The following is a 22,735-nucleotide window of genomic DNA, read 5'->3' on the forward strand; positions in this document are numbered from 1 at the left end:
GTATGCAATTCCCCTGCTTTCTCACAGGTGACGCTGCAGAGAAAGGCCGAGCAGAGCAAGCGCTACTGGAAGAAGGACTTGTCCAGTAGGGGGCGAAGCCCGTGGGGGCTGGGTCTTTGTGAGTCGTTCGGAACGTCGGGGGCGTGGACAACTCTCGCCCCGCCCCTTCCATCTGCGGGGCCCTGTGATTGGGCGGAAGAACTGTCACTTGGCAGAGCCACTGGGAGAGAGGAAGAGGGTCCTCGCCGGCTGACGGTGACGCTGACGGTGAGGCAGTGGCGCTGCGGGGAGCAAGCCTCTTCGGGCACTCTCCCCTCGTCTCTCTGCGGTTAATGGCGGCGAGATGGAGCGCGAGGGGAGCGGAAGCAGCGGGGAGTCGGCCGGGCTCCTGCAGCAGATCCTCAGCCTGAAGCTGGTGCCGCGGGTGGGCAACGGGACCCTGTGCCCCAACTCCACTTCTCTCTGTTCCTTCCCAGGTACGGTCCCGCCCCGCGCCTGCGCACTGCGCGCCGCGCCGTCGCCGGGCTCGAGGGCGCGCCTCGCCCCTGAGTCCAGGAGGGGTCCCCTCCATCCCGGCGATCGGTCGGGCTGGGGCTGTTCTCCTCCTGGAGGGAGATGCCTTCTTCCTCGTCCGAGAGCCCCTTTTCCCCGTCACTTCCTCGCCGGCTCTTCGGGCTGGGTCACCCCGAACCCGCGCTGTGAGCGATATCGGAGGGAGCGGTCGCAGGACGACCCGGTGACTGGAGGGAGCTGGGCCTTCCCCCGTCCCCGGAGCCGACATTGCCCTTTGGAGTTTCTGAACGCCCTGGGTTCGGACTCGCACCGGACAGAGCCCGGGAGGCGGTCGTGTCCGCTTTGTTTGGGGCGCGAGATGGCGCCTGGCATCCCGTCTGAGGGAACCCGGCTCGGGTCGTCCCGGCCTGGCTGGGGGGCAGTCACAACTCACACTCCCTTTGTTTCTAGCCTGTGGCCCAACCCCTCTGCCCTGGGAGCTCGTCTGCTGATCGCTGGCACCTCGGTCCAAATTCACCCTCTCCACCAGCTTCTCTTTCTAGGAATCACTTTCTGAGACCTGTTGCCGTGTCTCCCACTCACGCCCCACTGGAACTTCTGCTGGGCCTGGTAGAAGGGTTTTTCAAAGTTATAATACAAGGTTAAGCTATCAGTGTCACAGAGTTGAGAGGAGGAGAAATTACTTCCCCTGGGAAGATTAGTAAAGGCTTTGAGGAGAGGGCACAGTTATTTGTGTTGGACACTTAAAGGCAACTTGAGGCCAATGGTGATTGAAGGGAGAGTTTGGGGCTGTCCCGCAAAGTTGACTGGTATCTTGACTTAGTACCAGATAAGATCCCTGAGACAGTGCAGAGGGAAGGAGGATGGGATTACTGACTGCAGTCCTAAACAAGGCACTTGTGATTTCTCATCCGCTGGCCAGCGACTGCCAGGCGCCATTCAGTGGACACCTGAGACTTGCTGAGTATTACTTGCCTAGGGATTCTCCCAGACAGGTTTGTGAAATAACCCTAACCCTAACCTGTGTTGGGGACAAATGCAGATGTTAGCTTGCAGTCATGCCTAAAACGAGAATCTGGCAGCTCAAGTTGTTTCAAAAGGTACTAGGATAAAATTTGACAGTGATAAAAAATACATGATATTCTGGAGATCCTGTCTGAAAAATGAAATGTTCATGCACTCTGGAGTCACTACTGGGACTGTATTAGTATGTCTTTGTTTCCTTATTTCTTCCTCCAACTCTTTATTTTGAAAATTTTCAAACCTACTGAAAAACTGAAAGAACAGTACAGTTGTCTCTCAGTGTCCGTGGGGGATTGGATCCAAGACCTCCCCGATACCAAATCCGAGGATGCATAAGTCCCTGAGGTAAAATGGTGTAGTATTTTCATCCAGCCTATGCACATCCTCCTGTGTACTTTAAATCATCTCTAGATTACTTATAATACCTAATGCAATGTAAGTGCTATGTAAATCGTTGTTATACTGTGTTGTTTAGGGAATAATGACCAAAAAAAGTGTACATGTTCAGTACAGATGCAATTTTTGGGGGGGATATTTTTGTTCTGTGAGTTGAATCTATGGATGTGGAACCTACCGATAGGGAGGGCACTCTGTACAATAATTACCCATATGCCCTTTAGTTAGATTCAATAATATTTTGATTCTTTGGCTTTCTCTCTCTAAATATATATACATACACATGTATATATGTACATATACATTCATATCACATTTTAGCTTTCTGCTGAGCCATTTGAAAGGAAGTTGCAGAAGTCTTGGCACTTGATACCTAATATATAAGCATGTATTTTCTAAAACAAGGACATTTGTTGTCACAGCCACAAAACCATATCACACCCAAGGAATTTAACATTGGTAGAATAATGTTATCTAATGGACAGGCCTTATTTAAATTTCCCCAATTGTCCAAATAGCTTTTTTCCTTTTTATTTTATTTATTTATTTATTTATTTTAAAGATGACCGGTAAGGGGATCTTAACCCTTGACTTGGTGTTGTCAGCACCACGCTCACCCAGTGAGCAAACCGGCCATCCCTATATGGGATCCGAACCCATGGCCTTGGTGTTATCAGCACCGCACTCTCCCGAGTGAGCCACAGGCCAGCCCCCGCTTTTTTCCTTTAAAAAAAATTTTTTTTTTCTTTTCTTTTTTCCAAGTGAATTTTTTAAAAAATTTTAATTCCAGGATTTAATCAAGGATCACACATTGCATTTATTTGTCATATCTCTTTAGTCTCATTGAATTTAGAACAGTTCTTCCATCTTTGTTTTAATTTCTTGGACTGACGTTTTTGAAGAGTCCAGGCTAATTGTTTCGTACGATATCCCACAATCTAGGTTCATCTGATTTTCTTCATGATTAGATTCAGAGTAAACATTTTTGGTCAAAATACTACCTACACAAGTGGTGATGTCCACTTGTCAGTGCATTGCATCAGGAGACATTTAATGTCAATCTGCACCTTTATTGATAATGCTAAGTTCGATGATTTGGTGAAGATGATATCTATCAGATCACTCCACTGTAAGGGTAACTTAATTCTTTCATAATTATGAGAAATACGTGGGGTGATCCTTTGGAACTGGATATTCTGTCCAGTCTGTCTGGCTTTTTGTTTTCTTTCTTTAAGAAAAGATTGAGGTAAATGGATCTGGGATGATAGTTTTAATGTGATAGTAGAGATCTGTAGTTGTGGGAACTGTTTTGCTTTCAAAAATTGTTCTGAAAATAGTAAACTTCAGTATGTACTATGTACCTCAGGGGTGTTGATCACCAGGGATAATTCATTCAGCAAGTATATATTTGGCCAAGTGCAGGCTCTGGGCTGGGGGTATAAACATGTATGAGACATAGCCCTTTACCTCAAGTTGATCAGAATTTGGTGGTAAACACATAACCTCCCTGCTGTGTCTCATCTTTAGCTAAAATGATAGTATAACGATCCTGTTTGAGGCAACAAAGCCTGCTTAATGTGAATTCCACTCATTGTCCTAAATCTGGCATGGTTTCTATTTTGGCCCCACAGAAAAGGTTACTTGTAATTTATGCTAACTCATGGCAAAATCATTGCTCTAAAATATTCTGAAATATTTATCTCTACCAGGAAGCTTTGAATTGATTTTTTTTTTTTTTTTTTACCTGCATTTGTGATTTGGCCATTTAGATTTCTGCCTAAACCTCCTTATTCCAAATTGTTCAAAATTTCTTTTGTTGTTGTTGTCATTTTTAACAAATCTGAATACCAAGAAAGGCATATCTTTTTCTTGTATCTGGAATGACATTCATTTTCTGAAGGGACAGATTTCACTAAATCAATGTCAAAGTGTATCTTGTGATAATTAAACTAAAACTCAGTAATGTTTTTATTGTGCCATTGCTGGAATCAAGAATGGGTCACGCTGGGACCAGTCATTTATTTATTCACTCAACAAATATTTACTCAGTGTCTGTTGTGTGCCTGTTGTTTTCTAGGCACCAAGTAAAGATGCTATAGTGAACAAAACAGAGCCCTTCCCACATGGAGCTTTCATTCTAATGGGGAGAGAGAGAGCAAACAAACAAAAAAGTATGGAATGGAACAGCTGGTGGTACAGGGTGAAGGGCACAGTAAGTGGCAGGGCATGTGTGTCGGATGGACTACGGTTTTACTTAAGGTGATCAGGAGGCCCTTAATGATGAGGACATTGGAGCAGAAGTCTGAAGGAAGTGAGGAACAAGCTACACAGCTATTGGGGGAAGAGTGCGAGGAAGCAGCACAGTCAGAGGTCCTGGAATGGGAGCTTGTTCAAGAAACATTAAGGAAGCTATTGTGCCTGGATGAATATGTGGGCAAGGGGGAGAGGTGGAGATGATGTTGGATCCTGGAGGGCTGTATTGGAGGGTTTTGAACAGAGGAGGAATGGTCAGACTGTTTTGTTAAGTGTACAATCCAGTGGTTTTTAGAATATTTACAGAGTTGCACAGCCATTACCGAAATCAATTTTGAGAATATTTTCATCACCCCAACCAGAAGCTTCATACCCAATAGCACTGACTTAACTGGGTTTGTGTAGAGAATAGATGAAAGGCCAGATCAGGACAGACAAGGTCTGGCCATGCTAAGACCAAGAGATCACTGGAGTGAGGCAGGCCAGGGGGCACACTCAAAAACCAGGATGAGGCAGGCAGCAGTATCAGGAGAGAGGTGGCAGACTACAGTTAGTAGTCTCGATGGGCAAGCCATTGTTGTTAGGGAGGAGTGGAGGGGACAGATGGGTCTCTTGGCAGGTAGGTGGGATTTGGCAAGAGAAGAGTCTCCCAGTGGACAGTGTGGAGAGATGCAGGCTGATGAGCAATTAGCATCAAGGTAGTCCAGCTCCAGCATGGAGTTGCAGGACCTTGTAGGACTCCAACCCCAGAAGGACAGATGTGGTCTACTTAGAACCCCAACTTCAGAGGAACTGGCCGTGTTCACCCAGTTGTTTGACCTGGAATGTAATGTAAGAGTGGGGCCAAAAGGATGGCTGAGTTCTAAGTGTCACACTGCCCACATGGCATACATATGTTCATTTCATTCCTGCTGATTGGGGCCAGGTTAGTCTTGAGTCCTTGCATGGAAATCAGGTGACTCAGCAGTGGTGGTTAGAGGGCCAGGGAGCTGGCCATTATTTTATTTTATTTTTATTTTTTAAAAAGATGACCAGTAAGGGGATCTTAACCCTTGGCTTGGTGTTGTCAGCACCACGCTCAGCCAGTGAGCTAGCCGGCCATCCCTACATAGGATCCGAACCCGTGGCCTTGGTGTTATCAGCACCACACTCTCCCGAATGAGGCTGGCCCTGGAGCTAGCCATTATAAACCCCTTTTGTTAATGCAGAATCACCTAAAGGATTTTGTTCTCTTTGTGGTTTTTCTCTATCACGGAAATGTCTATCTGTAAATATATTGGGGTTTTTTTTTTTTTTTTTTTTTTGGTGGCTGGCCAGTATGGGGATCCAAACCTGTGATCTCAGGGTTATAAGGCTGTGCTCTAGCCAACTGAGCTAACTGGCCAGCCTGGAAATATATTCTTAAAGATTCAAGCTCTTGAGGGCAAGGATCTTTGTCTTTTTTTGTTTTTCACTGATATGCTTGGCATATAGTCAATAAATATTTGACTGATGAATGAATAAATCTTTAGTGTATCTCTTAGTTTGCAGTTGCTACTGTAGTTAATTACTACAAATTTAGCAGCTTAAAACAACACAGATTTTACCATCTTACAGTTCTGACGGTCAGAAGTCCAAAATTGGTCTCAGTGGGCTAAAACCAAGGTGTCAGGAGGGTTGTGTTCTTTCAAAAGGCTCTAGGAAGAATTTGTTTTCTTGTCCTTTCCAGCTTCTAGAGGACTCCCACATTCCTTGGCTTGTGGTCCCTTCCCTTTCTTCAAAGCCAGCAGGATGACATCTTCAAATCTCTGACCCTCCTGCCTCCCTCTTACAAGGACCCTTGTGATTACGTTAGGCCCATCTGGAAAATCCAGGACAATCTCCCATTGCAAGATCCTTAATTTAATCACATCTGCAAAGTCCCTTTTGCCATGAAAGGTAACGTATTCACAGGTTTTGAGAATGAGAATGCGGACGTCTTTGGGGGCCCATTCTACCACAGTGCTTAATCTCATTTCCCCTTATAATCTTTTATTACATATTAATTATCTGATTTACATTTCACCATAGGAAAGTGATGTGCCTTTAGCTGCCAAGGTAAAAAAAAAACTGAAGATAATGCACTTGATTTTAAGCAGTGAACAAGGAAATACTGTAAGATATATAGACAAAGATTTTTGACAGTGTGTTGAGCCAGGGAAATGAAAAGTACCACATGGCAATCGATAAATAGCTATAAAATAGATGGCAACTTAAGGTGCAGTAGATTAAAGGGAAATCACTTAGGTTTTTAAAAAGCATTTTATAGATCTAGGTATGCTTTTGCTATTAGAGTCCTGTAATAATCCCATCCATCTGAAAAGTGTTTTTATAAACTGTACTACTCACCTAATATAACAAAGCCTTTTTTTACTACTTGAAGTGACTTTAGTGATGCTACATAAAATATGTTGGCACTGGAGTAGCTAATGGATGTGGCTCAGGGTTGTAGGGGGGTGCAGTGTGCTTCCCCTTCTCAGAATCTCAGGGAGGTGCTGATCTGCTATGCCAGGTCGTTTACAAACTGGCCTTTAAGCTTTTAGGAAAATTGAGATGTGGGTTTGTAGCCTAGCAGGCCTCCTTGGGTAGGTGCTGTGCTCCTGGGGAAGTGGGAACAGGTGAGTGTTGGTGTTTTAGCTTGGGCTGCCATAACAAAATGCCAGACTAGAAGCCTTAAACAGACATTATTTTCTCAGTTCTGGAGGCTGGAAGTGAGATCAGAGTGCCAGCATGGTCAGGTTCTAGGTAGGCCCTCTTCCTGGCTGCCTCCTCGCTGTGTCTTCACATGGCAGAGAGAGAGATCAAGAGATTGAGATGTCTTTCCCTTATAAGGCCACAGTCCTGTTGGATTTAACATATGAATTTGGGGGCACACAAGTCAGCCAAAGCGGTTGGGTGGCACACCTGTCCAGACCCACTTTTCTGGAAGTTTCTAAGTTAGTGTGTCTCTGGCAGATCAAGGCCTGGCATCCCAGCTCACCACCCTGATGGTTCTGTGGCAGCCAGTAGGAAGCCAAGCTCCAGCAGTGCCTTGACTTGCGGAAAGCAGTGCTTGTCTCTAAAACTTGGGGAGCTCCAGCAGAAACCCTGCAATAGCAGGGGCCAGCCCAGGGGGTAGTCTTAGGTCAGTGTGGTTTTAGGTCAGTGGTGGCAGCCAGCAGTCAGGTGGTGACTGCTCTAAGTTCTTGGAGGCGGGTTTTCATCCCCTTTGTCCACTGCTGGGCAGTGGCATTCCTGGTATCATCACAGAACTTTCTGCAGAGTAGGTGTTAGGGTGGTAAGAGCCTCAGAGTGATTTGGGGAGTGGTTGGTGAGAACTCTGGGGTTTTTGCTTTGGAAAAGAATTGCATGGTGCTGTGCTGTGGTTTAGGGATGAGCTGGGAGTGGGTGGTGTACAGAGGGCCTTAGCCAGCATGCAACAGTGGCTGCCCAGGCAGGAGGGATTTGTGGGCAGCAGAGCTCTTATTACAGAGGAGCAAGTATATAGATGCAGACACTGCAACCTCTGGAGCTGCTGCCAACAAGAGAGGGCAGATCTCCTGGGCAATAGAATGTAAGAGTAGTTCCCAGCCATTAGGCCAGCTGGAGAAGAAGCTGCAGTAGGATATATAGCTTTGTTCCCAAAGAGGTGGGGTACTGAAACCCTGCGGATTAAGAATCCTGCCCTCAATTTCTGATAGACACCATTGGCTGGAAAGGTGGTTTATTTCTTTGGTAGAGGAAGGGCAGTAGTGTGCATATTTGTGTATATTAGTTTAGGTATATTATTATAGTTTTATGTATAAGTTAGCTTATATTTATATATAAATATATATTTAATTTTTTAAGCTTGGGGCATTAGTATTTAATCACTTTATACTCCATATGACATGATTTGAATTTGTTTTTAACAGAATTTGCCAAACACCATCAAACAAAATAGAACAGTTTTAACAGTATTATAACATTATTCTGAACATACATCTTGTTTGGCAGAAAGAAATCTTGCAAATTATTTGAAACCTTTTGTAGTTATCTGATAGTTTTTCACCAGATCAAAAGTGCCAAAACACCCTCAGTCGTCTGTTATTTTTAATAAGCATTGAGCTCTAGATGGGGCATCCCTGATGCTTTCATTAAAAACCATTCATCCAAAACAAGACCTAGGCACCCTAATTTAGGTATATTCAGAATATGGTATTAATTGAAGCTTTATTTGACACAAAATGAGCAAAGAATTTGAGCAGTCATTAGTGACATTGCTAAGGGTGGCTTAGGGGGATTTGCCTCACGCTCAATATCCATTAACCCCTCAAACCTACCGCTACACCCCCAACAAGAATAAGAAGCCTATGTACTGAAAAAAAACACTTTTATTTTATCTATTTGTTTTTTTAAAATGATGACCTTTAAGGGGATCTTAACCCTTGACTTGGTGTTGTCAGCACCACGCTCTCCCAAGTGAGCTAACCGGCCATCCCTATATAGGGATCTGAACCTGTGGCCTTGGTTTTGTTTTTTAAGGTAAAATGGATATTTTATTAAGCAGCCAAATTGTGACTGATATTATCATGAAGCAGCAAAATCCAAAACATCTTTCTACAAATATTGGAGTAAGGAACAAATTAGGGATTGTAGTAAAACAGAGACAAAGTGGGTGGAGGAAATCAATGAAGCATGTTATAGTTTAACCCTTCATCTGAACAACTGAGTTTTTTAAGTAAAGCCTCCCAATCCCAGAAAATAGGAATAATCCTTCATATCACACATCTTTGTACTTTTTACTTTCTACTATATAGGTTAGGTTCTAGATCCTAAAGATATCCAATCTAGTATTATATCTACCTATCTACAGCCAGTCATCTTTTATCATATTGTCCATAGCAGTCAAGGTTATTGAAACCTCTTTGATTAGACTCCAGTCATACTTCACACCCCAAACTGACACAACAGGCACAAGAACCAGGATATCAAGACAGAGGTACATAGCTCTAAAATAAGGAAAATCCTGTGAGGAAGGAAGGAAGGATGGAATTCAGCCACTGCGTAGACTGAAATTGAATGATATACCTATCTTCACATCTTCAGGCTGCATGATCATGTAGTAATTTAAAAATAAATCCATGGTTTGTGTGTTACTAAAATACTTAGTGGTTTGCCATATTACATTATGGCTTTCCCCAGCAGTTTCCAAGGAAGGCTTCCAAATCACTGGCATAGTTTTACTGGAACTGCATGCAGGGCTGCAGAGATTCTTCTCCATGGTTATGAAATGGATTGTTCCAGGCTTGGGCGCACCAGGTCTGACTGTTCCAGGAATGGTTGCTCCAAGACTGGCTATTCCAGGTTTGCTTGATCCAGGGCTGGTTGCTCCACATTGGAAGGTTTTCAGATGTGTTCACCAGGCATCCCTGATAATAGGAAGAGTAGAGGACCAGGTATGCTGTAGATGCTGAGCCCTTCTAAGCCACACTGTTGCTCTTCTTTGGCCAGTTGTTTTTCTGCCACCTCTTACGTTTCATTCTCTGATTCTGCAACCAGGTCTTAGCCTGTTTGTAGCTAAGGTGCAGGATGTTGGAAAGTTCTTGCATCTGCTACAGACTGACGTATTTCTGTCTCTGGAATCTATCATTGAGTACACAAAACTGGGTGGGAGAGAACACGGTTCTGGTCTTCTGTTTCTTCACCTTATCTTCCTTTTTTACTATGCTCTTCTCTACAGAAGTGGGTAATTTTACTTCAGAGCTGGTGGAAGGATCGGGGCTGTTCTGAATAAACAGATCCATGGAGGAAGAAAGAGGAGAGACAGTCTCTGCATGGGGCATCTCAGCAGAAGACGTTCTCAGGGATGGATAATTTTTTTCAGGCCCATAAAACAGAGGCATTGGTGAAGAGTCTCTACAGTTGGATGCTTCAGAGCAAGGCAGGCTTTGGGAACAAGGTGGAGTCACACTCGTGCTGAGAAGGAGAGGAGACTAGACTGTAAGAAAAAGCTAAGGCTAGGTGAAAGATCTTAGAGAAATAGGAAGATCTCTAGATGTAAAAGTATCAAAAAGCCCAAAGGAAGTGAGTCCCCTCTGTAGTTAACAGAGGGTAACTGGTCCATTCCAGCAAAAGGTTTGAATAAAAACGCTTTAATAAACTGTTGCTTTAATTGATCTGGAGAAAAACCACACACACAACAGTATATTTACAATGCAAATATAGCTGGTCCTTCCTGCCCACTCCCTGCCCCCCAAACAGATTGACATCCCTAACTGGTCTCTCTTTAATTGTTTCTCTTAATCCAATCAGTCTTCCTGAACTGTTCTTTTAAAACAAAAGCTTTGTTTTCCCAACAAAGTAAAAAGTGAATTGTCATCAACCCCACTCCCCAGAAATAACAACTTTTTATAAGTTGGTATATACCAAGAGGTGGCATAGAAGATGAAGACACGGTTGTCAGGGGCTTTGCCTTGACAGTATAGGCTCAGGCAAGTTTCTTAACATCCCTCTGCTTTTGTTTCTCTTCCATGAACAGGAATATTAATAATATGTGCTTCCTCCCACGTTTATTGCAGCTCTGTTTACAGTAGCCAAGATATGGAACCAACCTAAATGCCCATCAGTGAATGACTGGAAAAAGAAAATGTATATATAAACACAATGGAATACTACTCAGCACAAAAAAGAATGAAATTCTGCTATTCGCAGCAGCATGGATGAGCATGGGGAAGAATATGTTAAGTGAAACAAGCCAGGCACAGACAGAGAAATACTGCATGTCCTCACTCATAAGTGGGAGCTAAATAAATAAATGAAACAAACAAACAAGCAACAATTACAATAATATGTTGAACTTTCAGAAGGAGAGAACAGAACTGTGGTTACTAGACATGGGAAAGTGGGAGAGGGAGAGGGATTAGAGAAAAATTGGTTAATGAACATGAGGAATGATTACATTTTGTAATGAAGAATATTCTACTTATCCTGATTGGATCATCATACATTGGACACAGGTATTGATATTCCACTCTGTACCCAACAAATAGGTACAATCAATTACGCTTCAGTAAATAATAATAGGGCCGGCCTGTGGCTCACTCGGGAAAGTGCAGTGCTGATAACACCAAGGCCCCAGGTTCGGATCCCTTATAGGGATGGCCGGTTAGCTCATTGGGTGAGCATGGTGCTGACAACACCAAGTCAAGGGTTAAGATCCCCTTACCGGTCATCTTTTTTAAAAAAATTTTAAAAAATAAAAAATAAATAAATAAATAATATGTGCCTCACAGTTGTTTTGAGGATTAAATGAGTTAGTATTTGTAAAGCACTTAGAACAGCATCTGTGTGCATAGTAAATATTTACTAAATAAACAAACATGTTCCGACTTCTCTGAGTACATAGAAGCATTTACACATTCCATCTGTTTATTTTACTTTGTTTTTACAGAAACAAGATCTTATTCTACCTACTGTTTACAACTTGCCTTTTTTTTTCACTTCACAACGTGTGGGCATCTTACCCCATCAGTATATACAGATCTATGTCATGTTGTTATGTGACTATGTAATTTTGCATTATGTGGGTGCACAGAACATGTTTTACAAGTCCTACAGTGACAGCCGTGCACTTGGTCTTCAGTTTTTGCTATTATAGACATGCTGCTGGGGATCCTCTGTTACTTCCAGCCTTGCCTACATGTGTATTCCTGTAGGGTGTGTTGCTGGAAGTAAAATCGCTGCAGCAAAGGGTATGCACATTTGACTTCCAAATTACTCTTCAAAAAGGTGGTTTTCTAGTTTGTATTCTGACTGCAAGCATCAGGTGGGGCCTGTGGAATAATGTCCTGACTACCCTTTACTGCTGAAAACCTTTAACCGCACTTCCAGAGCTTTTTCATATTAAAGGCCTCAGTGTGGTGTTCAAAGCCCCCCATAATGTGACCCCATCTATCTTTGTAGCTTTAACTGCCAGTGCTCTTATTAACCTGCTTCAGTCAAGCCAGTGGTTTTTATTCAGGGTAGTTTTGTCCCAGTGGGGACATCTGGCAGTGTTTGGAATTATTTTTGTTTGTCACATTGGGGAAGGAGTGTTACTGACCAAAGTTGCTGCTCCACATCCTAGAATGCACAGGGCAGCCCCCACGACAAAAAGTTATCTAGTCCAAATGCCAGTGGTGTGGTGGTCAAGAATCCCTCCTGAATTAAGCTGTTTGGTGAACTCTAAAACTGCCTGCTACTTACCTGCCTCTAGCCATGGATGGACAAGGGGTTTTATCTTATGTGTCATCTTTGTTCTGCATGCATATTCCAACATGTACATGTACATGGCTAGCTAGAGAGCTGTCTTGATACTAAAGCCTTGTCTTGGGTTCACTGGGAGAAAATGCTATGTCTGCTGTTTACCAAAGTATAAAGTCACTTCCAGGCAGAATAGTATTGTTCTCTTTTTTGTATTTTCCAAAATTCCTCATGCATAGTTATTTATCGGTAGTTGGTGATCCAATATTTTAATGTTGCCTGAATTACAGTCATCTTAAGAGTGATTAAAGGTTTTCCGTAGGGACCTGCTCTTCTAACCTGCCCTGTCACTTACCTGCCATTTGTCTTCAAGCCAAATATTTCTATTTCCTGGTGTTTATTTCACATCTTAAGAGCTTTGATATCCTAGTAGAATTAAAAATAAGTTGAGGCTGGCCAGTTGGCTCAATTGGTTAGAGCATGGTGTTATAACACCAAGGTCAAAGAGTACAGATCCCTGTACTGGCCAGCCACCAAAAAAGAAACAAAATAGATAAAAATAAGTTGAATGAATACAATTGTATAGCTTTCCATTTTAAGAAACAATAATCAAAAAGTCAGGAAAGCTTAACAGGCATTGATTGCATAGTACTCTATCAATTGGTACTTATGCTGTGTTTATGGGAGGTAAATTTAGGTCAATTTCCAAATCTAGGTGAACCTTTTATTCAGTGGGAGGTAGAGGTAGCTTGTCAGGTTTGGCCAACTTTTTCTGTAAAGGGCCACATAGTAAATATTTTAGGCTTTACAGGCCATGTGGTCTCTGTCACTGTTATCAGCTTTGCTCTTGTAGCTGGAGAGCAGTCATAGACAATGCTTAAATGAATGAACATGGGTTCAAATAAGTATGTACAAAAACAAGTGGCTGATGGGTGGTAGTTGGGGACCCCTCTCAAACCATCAATCAATATTTGGATATTTGACTGATGAACCTGCACTGCAACTACGTGATTTTGAAAATGAAATAATTAGGTATGATGAGAACCCCTTTGCAGCGATTGCACTGGGAAAGCCAATGCTTTGCAACTGTTCTTTTGTTTTCCCTCATAGAGATGTGGTATGGTGTGTTCCTGTGGGCACTGGTGTCTTCTCTCTTCTTTCATGCCCCTGCCGGATTACTGGCCCTCTTCACCCTCAGACATCACAAATATGGTAGGTTCATGTCTGTAAGCATCCTGTTGATGGGCATCGTGGGACCAATTACTGCTGGAATCTTGACAAGTATGTTAGACATTAAAATACCAGTCAAAAACGTTTAATCTGACTAGTCAGTTAATTTCAGGACACATTTTAGAAACATCAGAGTGGGATGAAGAAAGAGTGACTTTTAACCACAGGTCCTGTTTCTTAATATGTTGTTTTTTTCTTACCCCTAACACCCCATTATTTGGCTTTAATAATGGAAGAATAATTCTAATGACAAGATTCTTGTTAGAAAAGTTTCTGATTTGTGTTCTGGTTATTTTCCCCCTCAGGACTTTTTGATAAGCAACATTGATATTATAAATTATTTTTAAACCCTTTGTTTTGTTTTGTTTTTTAGCATTTGCTCATGTTACAGGACACAATTATAGGGATGAGAATGATAAGTTTAAATAATTTTTAATATAAATTAAAAATTATAAGTAAGCAAAATTTAAAATTCTCCATTATTCTATCCCTAAGTAATAATCATAGTTTGCATTTTGGTGTGTATGCTTTTTTTTTTTTGGGTGTACATGTAAACATATATTCTTAAAATACAGAAATGTAATATTTCTACTAATTTGTAACTTCATTTTGTTCACTGTGATTTTTTTTTTTTTTTTTTTTTTTTGGCAGCTGGCCAGTATGGGGATCCGAACCCTTAACTTTGGTGTTATTAACACTGCACTTTAACCAACTGAGCTACCTGGCCAGCCCTTCACTGTGACTTTAAATCCTGAGCTTTACGCAGAAATCTTCTCTCTCTTTAACTTGAGGGTTTTGGGGGTTTTTTGAGACAAAGTGGCCTAGTTTCTCTGTGTTCTAACTTTATCACCTATTGCTGATTTAGAGACCCTCTGCTCCAGTTTCCATACTGGATTACTGGCCCCTAGGACCTGTTTCAGTTTTCTCATTAGTAAAATAGGGATAATATTACCTACCTCATACCCTTGTGTGATGATTAAATGAGATAATGTGTATATGAAGTACTTAACATAATACCTGACACATAGTAATTGTGCAATAAATGCTGTGTTGATTTCCATCTTTAAGGCTCTAGTTAATAGAGTCTATTCCCTACCCATTTTGCTGCTGCCTCTTGTATGCTTTTTCCTTTCTTCCTTTCATCATCAAATCTCACTTTAGGGCCCAGTTCAAGTTTCTTAAGCTGCTTTTTATCCAACCCACTCTTTCTGGGGAGCTAAATTACAGAGAGGCCCTCTGAAACATGTGCCTTTCTGCTGTTAGTAACAACAGAATGTATGCATCACCACTAGAAGTGGGCAGTTTAAAGTCACAAATGTTTAAGGCAACCAACCTTTGGTTAATACTGTTCCTTCTTCTTGTTAAAACATGTTAATTTACCTTTATGTCACATTTATAAAATGTGCAGACATTTGATTGAGAGACTGTGTATTATCTTACATTATTATTATTATTATTTTTTTTTTTTTAAAGATGACCGGTAAGGGGATCTTAACCCTTGACCTGGTGTTGTCAGCATCACGCTCTCCCAAGTGAGCCAACCGGCCATCCCTATATAGGGATCCGAACCCACGGCCTTGGTGTTATCAGCACCACACTCTCCCAAGTGAGCCACGGGCTGGCCCTGTCTTACATTATTGAAAATCTGTTTCTGTCTTTTGTCCTCAGCTAGATTCTGAGTACCTTGAGAATAGGTTATCATACCTTATCAAACAGAAAAGTATTCTATAAATAAATACTTTGATGAATGAATACATTGTGACAAAGGAGAATTTGGTTTGGAGCCTTTCTTGTAGGGGGGTGGGGGGCGATCTGGGAAATCTGGATTTTTTCGAACACATGAAATTTTGACTTTCTTGGTACAATGCCAAGTCTCTGTAGCAACTCAGATGGATTTCTGGGTAGATACAGATATTTTCGTTTTTCTTCTTCAATTTCTAGGAAGGTATAGTGTCTAGCATAATAAAAACAATTAATGAAATGGGAAACAGAAAGGAATCCCTGAGTATCACTTTCTCCTCATAGCCTTTGAATTAATAAGAACTTTATGGCTTGGAGTCAGGCCTCCTCTCTTCCTTTTCCCACTCTACTCTCTCCTCTATTCATTTCTTGAGAAGAACTCTGAGTATAATAGAAGGTGGAGAAGGGTATCCCTGTGGCCTAACACATTTCTTGTTTAGTCTAACTCAAACCATTCTTTGTCATTTATTGCCAAGAATTTATTAGGTACCTTTTAAATGCTAGGCATGGGGCTAATTGGCAGGGGAATAAGGAGATATTTTTGAGTTCATAATTAGGTCATGTGGGAATTGCTATCTTCATGATTTTTTTTTTTTTTTAAAGATGACCGGTAAGGGGATCTTAACCCTTGACTTAGTGTTGTCAGCACCACACTCTCCCAAGTGAGCTAACCAGCCATCCCTCTACAGGGATCCAAACCTGTGGCCTTGGTGTAATCAGCACCACACTCTCCCAGGCGAGCCACGAGCCGGCCCTTATCTTCATGATTTTGATTATTACCTCCAGATAATTTTATTCAATAAATCTAGGAGACTCAGTTTTAAGGAGTCTGCATCTAAAAGCACACGTCACACTACTTAAAACCTAGAGTAGTCAGCAGAAAGAACAGGAACAATGAAACATTTCTAAAATGTTTAAACTTTTATGTGAAAATCTGGAACATTCTACTTACAGTAGAATTTTAAGAGCTGTATTTTCATGATTTTGTTAACTTTTGTTTCTTTCTTTTTTTTTTTTAAACACCCTTGAATTTTTCATCAGGTGCAGCAATTGCTGGAGTTTACCGAGCAGCAGGGAAGGAAATGATACCATTTGAAGCCCTCACCCTGGGCACTGGACAGACATTTTGTGTACTGGTGGTCTCCTTTTTACGCGTTTTAGCTACTCTATAGCATACACCCTTATGCTGTGATGTCAAACTTAAGTTTTTTCGAATCCTCAAAAAGAACACCTTATGGAGTGTAGTGTTTTCTTAGTTCTTCAATTGGAAGCCACTTGGATGCACAAGAATGTGGAAGACAATATATCAGCCCCTTTCTTCAGTGTGAAGCTCTAGGATCTGAAGATCTTTGTGGACTCCTATCATTCTCAACCAAAACAAAACAAGTTTCTTGGCTTGCTTTCTTGTAGATATTTAATTTAAGCAGTTTTACATGTGTACCTTTACCCAAGCCAGGTGAGCCGTGCCTCTGGGTTGGCATAGCTTGTACTGAAATTTACAAGATTCTGTGAGAAAAGGCAATGGTGTGTATTACAAAGAAACTATGGCAAATATTGATTTATTTCAAATGAGCAAAGTATGCTGTACTAAAGTCTTAGTTGATCTATTTTGATTAAAATTTGGCACATTCTTTTTCCACATCTTCATGATAGTAAATGCCAAGTAGGTTTTGGTTGAGTATAGCTTTGAGAACAAATATGGTGAACTTTAAGAGGAAAAAATCTTATGTAACTCAACTAGTAGCTTTGGTTCCACTGCCAAAGAGAAAGTAGATAACTACTGACTAATGTGACATTATATGGATATCCTGACCTCTGATTATTTAACATATTTTAAGAGATGTGAATTTGTTGTTTTGTACATTTTAGGAAAATAAGCTAGCTCATTGAGGCTTCTAAAAATAATTTCTGTATCACCTTTTCCTATCACTTTTAATTCTATTAATTTTATTTAGTTTAATTTGAAACATACGTACCCTATTAAATAGCTTGAGTTGGAAATTTTAAGCCAGATTGGTTAGGATACTCTTTGGACACTGAGGCACAAATAAGATACTTTAAACATTCTGTTATAGTTTTTCTTAGTGACTTTGATTTATTAATTACTGTTCAGAAATTACAGAAGTGAATCTGAAACTAGAAACTAGAGTTAGTTGTTATTGATTTCTTAGTCTTAATGTGTTTCAGCCCACTTTTACAGTATTGGGTGTCAACTCCCAGAAAGTGCCTAGAGTTTAATTTTCAAATATGCCCCAACTCTGCCCTTCACATTTTTTTTTTTTTTTTTTTTGACCAGTAAGGGGATCGCAACCCTCAGCCTGGTGTGGTCCGAACCACGCTCAACCAGTGAGTGCACCGGCCATCCCTATATAGGATCCAAACCCGCAGCCTTGGCGCTACCAGCGCTGCACTCTCCAGAGTGAGCCATGGGGCCGGCTCTGCCCTTCACATTTTTATTCAAGAGAATTTATACCCTTAAAGAGAATTAAATATTAAGAATTTTTTAAAACTCAATTTTAGCTATTTTAATCTTTAGTCAATTGCTTTTCTTTTTCATTAAAAGGCCTGAAAACTGTGACCTTTAAAAGAGAAAGGATTGTAAAAATTAAGTATCAAACTTGATCATTACCACCTAAACTGTACTGTATAGAATACAATCAATGTTGTTATTGTTATCTGTTTTCAAAATAGTTTCTGGTAATTAAATCTCACACTTTTAAAGCAAAGTTTTCATTGTGAGATTAAGGCTAAGAACTCATGAGGTCATATGCACATGAACATATCTATTCCATTTAAAGCAGTATGCACTCTGGCTACTGATTAAAAATAACTAGGAGGACTAATTTGTGAGGGAGAAAGTCATAAAAAAAAATTACAAAGAAATCACAAAAATTAATTGGATATTTTCTTTTGATTAATTAGACCACTTATCAAATTATAGTGACATATAATCAGGCTAGGTGGAAAATTACAAGTAGAATTCGAATGTCCTTACAAATTCCCCAACAAGAAGCTCAAATCTTTCTTCCAAGCAAATTTTTTTTTTAATTAATTTTATTTATTGAATCAAAATCGATTATACATATTTTGGGGTTTGAACATTGAGATATGTTGATCAAATCAATATTACTAGCAATCGTAATTATTCTTTATGCCCCTTGTCCAATCTCTCCCCTTCCCCCATTCCCTCCCCCTCCCCTCTCTAATAACCCTAGATTTCTTCTCTCCTTCTGAAGGAATCATGGTTACTCTGTTAATTTGTTTCCTAGATGATCTGTCCAATGCTGAGAGATGTGATCGGGTCCCCCAATATTATCATAGAGCAGATGCTGCTTCTGTCACTCTGAAATGGGCTTTGTCGAAAGAGACATCCTCTTCTTTTCTTTGACTGTGCTGGTGACTCTCCTTGTGTGAATGCACTCTTCCAAGCAGATTTTTAAAGATTCCAGTTTTCAGTTCAAGGAGCTATGATTTTGGAAAGTGTCCCTTCAGTTTAAGAAATTTGGGGGTTTGGATCCCTGTACCGGACAGATGCAAAAAAAAGGGTGGGGGCGATTTTGATCATCGCTATTGAAGGATGCCTCTTATTAAGAGTTCTCACCTGACTAACATTCTTTTGGATATAATTTCATAAACTAAACATGTGGGTCAGTAGTTAGTGGGCCTTTCCCTCAGAATACTAATTTTTGAACTAATTATATTGGTCTATGATTAAAATGTTATCTTATTTTTCTTTAGAGCCAAGACACAAAAATCAAGGTATTTTGAAAATTGTCTTTGTTTCCATCTGTTTCTTGTTTGATATATTTTGATTATCTACTCTTTTTAAAAACTGCAGATATGAAATATATCTTCACATTATTGAATGTTTCATCCCTCCCAACATGTGAAGCATTCTCTGGTGAATAAAGATATATAGACTTTATATACAAGGGTACTTCAAAAAGTTTGTGGAAAAATACAATTGAAGACAAAACAAATCTTTCCATGAGCTTTCTGAGGTACCCTCATAAATTGAGCTGTGTAGCTTAAAATGTTTTCAGGGAGAAACTACTGGAATGATAAAAAAATGTCTATTCCACTTAGGTTTTCTTTTTTTTTTTTTAATGCCTCAAATACACAACTATTTTGGGGTGTTTACTCAGATGGAATATTGGTATTTATGTTGAACATTTTATTTTACCTCAACCTCCCCCAACTGGGCTTTCACTATTTTTTTTTTTTTTTTTTTTTTTTAGTGTGGGTGAGGAAGGCAACCCCCAACCATAAAAGCTGATTTCTTGATTCTTTAGTATGGGGTTTTGGGATGAAAGCATTTCATGAAAACTTAAGTTCATCTACAAAAGCATAATGAATATTCCAAGAGATGTCTCTCTGTGCTATTATATTTTTTTGCAGCAAAATATTACTACTTAGGAAATATTTAAACTAGTGAGAAAAAGTTTATGCAAATAATTACCTTTACATCCTTCCTTACGTTTTTTAACTTTTTAAATTGTATGTTGGCTTTTCTGACTACTCTGGTTTGAATTAAGTTCATATTGCACTACAGTACACACCAACCTTCCCTAGAACCATTTCCTGGAATGTGAAGCCCTGGTGCCATTAGCAATCTACACGCAGAAAGTTTTGTGTACCTGCATTTCTTTTTTGTGCACTCTAAGGCTGATTGTGACTAAAATCAGCTTAACTTTTTGTACTAGATTATTTCACTAACTGCTACAGTCAGAATGATCAAATCTTTGTACAATAGAAAATTATTTAAAATTATTTTTCTACTGACATTTCTAATTCTAGTGTAAATGTTTATCAATAAAGAATAACTTTCAATTCTATGATTTGGGATTGTATTTTTTTCCAGTGGCCAATGAGTTTAATCTTTTGTAATAAAGTTGTCTGACTTCAGTTTTTGGTTTTCTTGATAACTAATTATTTAATGTATATGTTTAGCTGTACAGCTTTTATGTTCAACTTCCTACTACTTTATGGTAAAATTCTTGTTTAAAGATGTGATTAAACTGTACTGACATGTGAACGTGACTCTTATTAACTCCACTTTGTGGGGAATATATTGCCATCGAAAATCTTTAGCATGATTCTACACTAAAATGGCTGAATACTGATAAAGTGTGTGAAAAATTTATTGTTCCAATAGTAAATCCAATGAAGGGAAGCTCTAAGTTTGGTTAATTTAATACCTTCAGTGATATAAATCTCTTTCTATGCTTCCATTTTCAGCAAATTGGATTGTCCAGTTTGGGTAGTTTACCTCATGGTCACAAGATGACTGTTGCAGTTCTATGCATTGCAGACACATACAGTGTCTGGCAGGAGACTGCCCCTTCATTCATTCATTTTCTTTTTTTTTTGAGCTTTAACATAAAGTGCACAAATCTTAAATTTATAGCTTGACAAATTTTTACGTCTATATACGCTTATGTGACTAAGATCAACGGACAGAACGTTTCTAGCAGCCTAGAAGAAGGTGTGCAGAGTTTGGCCAGAAGCTCCCAAGATTGTATTTGGGACCCAATAGGGGAGGAACTTTTAGTTTCCAAAAAGGTGATAACCCAAGATTAGACAATGGAAAGGGACTGTGGAAGATGAGGGGGCTAAAGGTGCTGAATTTGGTACGGAGGACCCTCTAAATTATGGCCAAGACAAGAGAGTAAGAGTGAACCAGGAATCTTATAGGGAGTTGGAGGGATTCGTACTGTGGCCAACGGGAGAGCCCTGTCTAAACAGGCCAGCTGTTGCTTGGCTCCAGCCTATTTCTGCTTTGTGACACAACGTTTGTTGCCAAATTTTCCAGTTTTTCAAGGGAAGCTGGAAATCTCGATTATTTGAAATCTCAATTTTCAAGTGCTGGCAACTAATTTAAATTTATGTAAAATATTTTTAGGTCAATCAATACATGTTTTTGAGCTGCATTTGGCCTGCTAACCACCACGTTTTTTAATCTCTTATTTGACCCAATAGAAAATAGTTCCCACTGTGGTTACCCTTAAAGTGGTTGGAACCTTTAGTTGTGAATCTGAACAATTGCATAGCGTCCCAGGAGAAACACAGGGATGCTGGAAGGGAGAGTCTACTGCAGAACTTGAACATGAATATGTCCTTCCTTTTCCCCAGACTCACTCCCAGTGATGGTGCAAAAGGCTACAGTGCAGTTTGTCACTGCAGGGTCTGATTACACTGCCCAAGGAAACAGGCCAAGAATGGTAAACTAAATACTGTGTCCAAATTTCATGTGTGTTACCACTCTTCCATAAGAAAAGTCTGCTTAAGTGGACCACAGACCTAAATGTAAGAAATAAAACTATAAAACTCCTAGAAGAAAACGAGTAAATTTCATGATCTCGGCTTAGGCAAAGCTTACTTAGATGTACAACCCCAAAAGCACAAGGGACAAGAGACAAAAATAGATAAATTTAACTTTATAAAAATTAAAAACTTTTATGCTTCAAAGGATGCTGTCAAGAAAGTGCAGACACCTCATAAAATAGGAGGAAATATTTTCGTCATACTTTATAAGGGACTGGTATCCAGAATATATAAAGAACTTATAAATCAAGAATAAAAAGATAACTTTAAAATGGGCAAAGGATCTGAAAAGACATTTCTCCAAAGAATATGTGCAGTGGCCAATAAGGACATAAAAAGATGCTTAACATTAGTCATCCAGGAAGCACAAATCAAAAACTACAATGAAATACCACTTCACACCCACTGGGATGGCTATAATCAGAAAAAGTGTTGGCAAGGATGTGAAGAAATTGGAACCCTCACACACTGCTGGTGAGAATATAAAATGGTGCAACTGCTTTGGAAAACAGTTTGGTAGTTCCTCGAAAGGTAAAACAGAATTACTATGATTGAGCAATCCCACTTCTAGGATATACCTAAAAGAAACAAACTTTGAAAATGTCATGCTAAATGAAAGATGCCAGTCACAAAGACCACGTATTGTATGATTCCATTTACATGAAATGTCCAGAACAAGCAAATCTCTAGAGGCTGGTGATTGGGGAGAAAGAAGGGTTGACTACTAATGGGTACGGGGTTTCTTTTGGGGGCAATGAAAACCTTCTCAAATTGATTGGGTGATTGCAAAAGTCTGTGAATATACTAAAAACTACTGAATTGTGCACTTTATTTTATTTTATTATTATTTTTTTTTTGGTCGTTTTTTTCGTGACCGGCACTCAGCCAGTCCTATATAGGATCCGAACCCGCGGCGGGAGCGTCGCCGCGCTGCCAGCGCAGCACTCTACCAAGTGCGCCACGGGCTCGGCCCTGAATTGTGCACTTTAAACACGCAAATTTTAAGGTGTGTGAATTATATCTCAATAAGGCTGTT

General features: G+C 40.2%; 1 protein-coding gene and 1 pseudogene across 3 annotated transcripts; one reads left to right on the plus strand and one right to left on the minus strand.

Moving 5' to 3' along the window:
• The first annotated feature begins 236 nt into the window (after positions 1 to 236).
• Positions 237 to 20,228, plus strand: TMEM170A (transmembrane protein 170A). Of its 3 annotated transcripts, XR_010024670.1 has the most exons (4): positions 237 to 476; positions 13,516 to 13,686; positions 16,417 to 16,831; positions 18,645 to 20,228. XR_010024670.1 is itself a non-coding variant. In XM_063112310.1 (3 exons), the coding sequence occupies exons 1-3, from the start codon at positions 344 to 346 to the stop codon at positions 16,545 to 16,547; spliced, it is 435 nt and encodes a 144-aa protein (XP_062968380.1). In that variant the 5' UTR covers positions 237 to 343; the 3' UTR covers positions 16,548 to 17,248. The 3 variants fall into 3 exon arrangements, 2 of the variants coding, with proteins under 2 accessions (XP_062968380.1, XP_062968381.1); XM_063112310.1 differs by lacking the exon at positions 18,645 to 20,228 and having other exon boundaries at positions 16,417 to 17,248; XM_063112311.1 differs by lacking the exon at positions 18,645 to 20,228 and having other exon boundaries at positions 13,516 to 13,617; positions 16,417 to 17,248.
• On the minus strand, positions 9,218 to 12,422 carry LOC134389562 (homeobox protein NANOG-like; annotated as a pseudogene).
• Positions 20,229 to 22,735: the final 2,507 nt, after the last annotated feature.

The sequence above is a fragment of the Cynocephalus volans genome, chromosome 10 (assembly GCF_027409185.1).
Source record: "Cynocephalus volans isolate mCynVol1 chromosome 10, mCynVol1.pri, whole genome shotgun sequence".
In the NCBI taxonomy this organism is placed as follows: domain Eukaryota; kingdom Metazoa; phylum Chordata; class Mammalia; order Dermoptera; family Cynocephalidae; genus Cynocephalus; species Cynocephalus volans.